The 6,103-nt window shown below is 37.9% G+C and overlaps 2 protein-coding genes across 2 annotated transcripts in view; both read right to left on the bottom strand.

The window, feature by feature from the left end:
• LOC103470916 (perforin-1-like) overlaps positions 1–6,103 on the bottom strand; it is a 192,613-nt gene that overhangs the window by 55,176 nt on the left and 131,334 nt on the right. The window lies entirely within an intron of this gene.
• Positions 1–6,103, bottom strand: part of LOC103471480 (perforin-1-like) — a 23,677-nt gene that overhangs the window by 6,950 nt on the left and 10,624 nt on the right. The window contains exons 8-9 of the mRNA XM_008420512.2: positions 3,523–4,019; positions 3,345–3,438 (exon numbers count right to left, since the gene is read on the bottom strand). Coding sequence (XP_008418734.2) covers positions 3,345–3,438; positions 3,523–4,019 — 591 coding nt within the window. The remainder of the gene's footprint in view (positions 1–3,344; positions 3,439–3,522; positions 4,020–6,103) is intronic.

Raw genomic sequence — 6,103 nt, forward strand, 5'->3', positions numbered from 1 at the left:
TGGACTTTTAGGGAACTGCTTGACTTTTATGTTATTTAATCAGTACGGTTGTTTGCTAGCGGTAGAGCAGATGACAGTGGTGGGAAGTAACTTAAGTTACAATTTTTGTGTATCTGTACTTTACTTAAGTAGATTTAATAATGAATACTTTCTACTTTTACTCCACTACATTTTACAGTAAGTATCTTTACTTTCTACATCACTACATTTCTACAAAAGTGTCGCGTTACTCGTTACATCCAAGTCGCGTTACGCTTTTTGTCTGTTAAAATGTGAAGTTCAGGGACTTAAGGTGGTGCTGTAAAATCCAAGCAATAATGTGACTTATGTGTCTGTTGTCATCCATCACCTCCCCCTTTACTTGCACCCGGAGCTCCAAGACATGCGCAGTGGTTTCCTCTTAGCTGGAGAAGAAGTCTCTCTAATCGTCAGTAATATAATAAATTGATATGGCGACATATAAAATCAGCAGCGTTTCGGTTTCACAGACGGTGGGGACTTCGTCCAACTTTTAGCGTCACTTTGAAGGAAAGCTTAAAGAAAGGTAAGATCTGTGGACGTGATGCTATCAAAGCTAGCTGTACAGACTGAGACACACATGTTGCATCTGCGATGAAAAAAAGTTGTCACTCATGTTCTTAATTATTGTGTGGAGGTGTTGACTGAGGTGTCGCAAATATGGGACAACGCTGTGACCAAAGTCTGCATTGATATGACATTCAGGAACGATCCGATTCTTCCGGACGGATCTTTACTGATTAAATTTATTTCAGCTCTAAGTATTTAATATCTAGGTGTTTTATGGGAATGTGGATCTTTCAGATCAATTTCTCGGGTACGTGGTCTTGACTACAACACTGCTACGTGGCTCCTTGGTTGCCTGTCCTCTCCCACCCACCTTCTTTCCATCCCCTTTCTGTTGGATTTCTTTAAAAATAAATGCCACTAGTGGCAATAAAAGTGAAGTTCATGCTATGTTAGGACAGGAGACAAGATGTTTCCATCCCTGAAATTATGATGCATAGAATCACATATCTAAGTCTAAACTATGTTACAGAGCATAAACATAATAAAAACATGCTTTATCTGTGGCATTGTTCATTAAATGGCACATTTCTAATGTATTAAAATTAAATACGATCGGTTCACTTAATGATATTGTATTAGGGATTAGGTAATCCATTCAGCAAGTACTTTTAYTTTTAATACTTAAGTATTTTTAAAAGCCAGTCCTTTTTTCCTTTTACTTAAGTACAAATGTTAATGTGCTAGTTTTACTTTTACTTGAGTACATTTTTGTCTGTGTATTTGTAATTTTACTTAAGTACATTTTTGAGTACTTTCTCCACCACTGGCAGATGAACACGTGTCTGTTATGAACGCCACATTTAAGGTCGAGTTCTTCGAAGCAATGCCTGTAAGGAGCAGCTTATACTTCAAAACGAGCCTTTATGTTAACATATGATAAAATAAGTAACTTGTTTATTGAATTAGTTTTGGAAATACTTGTGGGCGATTTGATTATGTGCTACGTCATTGCTAACTAACAGGTTGCTAAGATTTCTCAGGTTGTTACGTAGCATTGCCGCTCATAGCATTCTGAGGTAGTTGTTGTATCAGTTGTACTTCTAATGTATGTATCTAAATGTAAAACACTTAATCTGTAAGCTGCTCTGAGCTCATCCTGAGTTGTTTGTGTTTTGACAGTTTCACTTCATTCTACATGGAAATAAAGGAAGAACTAATTAATCCTGACTCGTGTGAAAGGACTTTGGCTGATGGTTAGTTTTGGTACAAGACACCATAGCGAGACCATTACAAAGTGAATCATTGAAAATAAAAGAAAGCGTCCATTAAAACGGAATTAGATTTTAATAGGGAATTGAAATTTGAGAATGTTGTTGATCAGTTAAATAGCATTGAGGGGAAATGCTATTTAACAGTTTTTTTAATAATTATGAGAATTTGAGGTGTAGATATTAGGATCCAGTAGATGGCAGTAGTGCAACAATAATGGATGTAAGCTGCTGTTGAAATCTAAAGAAGAAGAAGAAGAAGAACAACGTGCCCATTTTCATTTAACACATGCTAGTAGCAGACACGAAGTATCAGCACTTTTACTGTTATAGTTACTGTTCAATTAAATTTAAACTTGGCAACGTTTCTTTTTCAACGTAATAAATGTCATATTCAATTGACCCGTTATGACTAAAATGTGGGGTGTCCGCCCCCCTCTGCTGCTGCATCACTGTGGAAAACCTGGAGCGGCAGATATCTGAGGCTTATATGTGTATGTTTACTGGTTAAAAAAAACAAAAAAACTTTGGGGTTGTGGTTTATAGTCCGGTGCGGCTCATAGTTCGGAAAATACGGGCTATAATCCTTCCTGGATTTTTTCTGTGAAGAACCCAGAGAGAGTTATTTGATTGTGCTTTCTGGAAAACAATATATTTTTACATTTAGGCACTCCTGCAATCGTCTCACTTTTTCTGTTACAAACTGACTCCGGCCCCCCACCAGTGAAGGGAAAAGTTATGTGGCACTCACAGCAAAAAGTTTGGGGACCACTGAGCCAGGCTGTGTCTGTTTACACAATATATGTGTAAAGTGGTTTCTATTCAAATATTTTCAGATTTTTTTTCTATTTTTACTTTTATTTGTACTCGATCATAAACACCATGATTAGCATGGTCTATTCAAGTAAAACCAAATTCTTTTTCATGTAGGTGCTGACCCAGTATCCCAAAACATAAAGAGTCAACAGCCTGGCTTGGATCTAGAAATGGAATTGATTGTATACTTTGATTTATCTTGTTTGATTTGATTTATTTATTTCAATCAAGTTTTTAAAAACAAAAAATAAGCAATCAGTAGGACAGAGAAAACAATTGGACAAAAAGTCAACAGGTTAAGCAGAGCAGTGAGTGTGGGAGCCGCATGTCCACAGACACCCAGGTTGGTTCTGAGAGAACCGAAACAAGAACGAGTCGGGCCTAAAGGGAGGTTCTCTTTTCTTGTTATTGTGGTTGCTGTCTGATGCAAGCCACAAGTTGAAGGACAGATTAGTTCATGATCAATAATTTAACATCATCTAGCTGAAATGGAAACTACAACACATTTCTGATATTAAATTATATTTGACCCAATATGAAATGTTTGCTAACAAATAGTTTTGGTGGCACCAAAGAATAAATTCTCCACACTGCTGGTAAATTAATGTTTATTTTTGTAAAAATAGATGCTGGTATTAACTCTTTAAATTCTGCTGCATCAGCAGCGTAAATGGATCAGTTTGTCTGTTGTTGAGCTTTTTCAGCTAATCTGTGATGATAACATTTACTGACCTTGCCCAAATTAAACTCAGCGTTCCACTGGGGATTATTGGATTCGATCACTTTGGTCCTGCGTTGTATGGAACCATAGTACATCTTGGCATAGCTGTGAACAAAAGAGGAGCCATTTAAATGGTGTGCTCATCAGGTTCCATAAGGTCTTTGTTTTTTTACCTTTGCATCAACCCACCCATCAGTTTTTCCAAAAACATCTCCATATAGTTTCCAACCTTGAACAATGCTCACTGTTAGAGTTCCCCAGGAGGCGTGCTGAGGGCAGCAGTTAGATGCCACATTAGGGGTTTTGCCCTCACAGTGTGGTTCTTTGAGTGATTTTTTCACAGCATTGTCCTTCAAATACTGCTCAATAGCATCTTTCACTGCTGCCTTTTGAAGCTCGTTTGGCACGAGCTCATAGAGAGGTCGAAGGGAGTATGAAACAACATCTGGATATTTTTTCAGGCTCTTTAGCCAGTTCATGTAGCCCATGGAATCATTTTGGAAAATTGAAAACTCCCCCAACCAACCATTTCCTCCTGATACCTCTGTGAAGTGTTGGTAGAGACCAGAGCTGAAGTTAGTGGCAACGTCCTGGTTTTTTAGGACACGAATGCAAGACTTTGGGACACTAGAGATTTTCATCTTCCCCAAGCCAACAGCAACACCCATAGATAAACATGTCTTGATCTGAGTGAAAGAACAAAAAAAACATTTTTCAAAAAGCTGCTTTACACCATATATTTGCATAAAGACTCAAACACAAGCAGAGAGGAATATAGTCATGTAGAAATTCTTGGAAATTAAAATGGACAAACACAAACAAACAAACAAACAAAAAAAAAGTCACACCTAGAAATACTTAAAGTAGGTTGTTGAAAGTGATAAACTTCATATTTTTATTAAGGAGGAGGTGTGGCTTCAATATTTAAGAACTCCATGAACTGTAGTAAAATCTCTTTGGGTAATTTCACGTCTTGAGTATCTTGGAATTGAGGTAAAAGGCCACAAACGAACTTTGACACTAACTTTGTACAGAACTCCAACATACGTGGAAAATTTCTTTACGGAATTGAATGAGCTTCTATCTCTCATATGCATTGATTATGATTGTTTAATAATTGTCGGTGATTTCAACATTCATGTTGACAACCCCCAAGACGGAGGGGCAAAAGAGAGTTTTGTTTTAACACAACATGTCAATCAAGCAACACACACTCAAGGACACACACTGGGCCTGGTTATCACTAAGGWTGTGAATATTTCCAATGTCTCTGTAACTAATATTGCCCTATCGGATCACTTTGCTGTTATCTTTGACAGTTCTTTATCCGTTAACCCACTTCTACAAAAAGCTACTATCACAAAACGTACTTTCACAGAAAACACAGCAGAAACATTTAATCAAATTTACTCTTCTTCCTCGTCCTTAAGCTATAATGACGTAGATAAATTGGTAGATGATTTTCAGTGCAAACTTTCAGATATCATTGATTACATTTCCCCCATTAAAGTGAAGGTTGTGACTGGTAGGAAGAAATCTCCATAGAGATGGCGTAAAACTCAACTGCACGTTTATTGTGACATCTACAAAGAGAGACTACGTAACTATCACACAACACTAAAACATTCAAGAGAGGCTTTCTTTGCAGATGTCATAAACAAAAACATTAACAATGCTCAAGCTTTATTTGCAACTGTTGACAGGCTCACAAACCCTCCTCTAACGTTGCCGCCTGAATTTCAATCTAATGCCGCCTGCAACAAGTTTTCCAGCTTCTTCTCAAAGAAAATTCAAAAGATCAGAGGATTAATCTGCACATCCACTCCAAAGCCAGTACCAATGCTCTGCCCAAACAAAACAAATGCAGGAAAAATGACCCAATTTCAACTAATTAATTATAAAACCCCAGAGGAAATTATAAGTCAATTAAGCTCCAGTTTCTGCTGTCTGGATGCCCTACACACACATTTCTTTAAGAAAGTCCTGCCTGTCATTGCTAATGATCTGATCCAAATAGTAAACTCATCGCTCTCATCAGGTGTTTTCCTCCAGGCTTTGAAAACAGCAGTTATCAAACCACTGATTAAAAAAAGAAAAATCTAAACAAATCAGTACTGCAGAATTACAGGCCAAACTCCAACCTCCCAATCATCAGCAAAGCTATTGAAAAAGCAGTTTTTAAACAATTAAATAACTTCCTAACAATAACAAACTGCTTTGACTCCTTCCAGTCYGGTTTTYGTGCTCACCACAGCACGGAGACGGCCCTGGTAAAAGTGTTCAATGATATCCACATAAATACAGACTGTGGGAGAACCACAGTGCTGGTTCTGTTGGACCTCAGTGCAGCTTTCGACACTGTTGACCATGACATTTTACTAAATCGACTGGAGAGTTGGGTCGGAGTCTCTGGTCCAGTGCTCAACTGGTTTGAATCCTACATAAAGAACAGGGATTTCTTTGTTTCAATCGGAAACTTCTCGTCAGAGAGGTCAAAGGTCACATGTGGTGAACCCCAAGGTTCAATCCTAGGACCCCTACTTTTCAATATGTATATGCTCCCACTGGCTAAGGTTATAACAGGACATAGGATTAGCTACCACAATTATGCGGATGATACACAGCTGTACATCACGATGTCACCAGGTGACTCTGAACCCATCCAATCACTGAATAGATGCTTAGAACAGATCAATGTGTGGATGTGCCAAACCTTTCTCCAGCTGAACAGAAACAAAACTGAAGTTATTATCTTTGGACCTAAAGAGGA

The sequence above is a fragment of the Poecilia reticulata genome, linkage group LG1, assembly GCF_000633615.1.
Source record: "Poecilia reticulata strain Guanapo linkage group LG1, Guppy_female_1.0+MT, whole genome shotgun sequence".
Classification (NCBI taxonomy): Eukaryota; Metazoa; Chordata; class Actinopteri; order Cyprinodontiformes; family Poeciliidae; genus Poecilia; species Poecilia reticulata.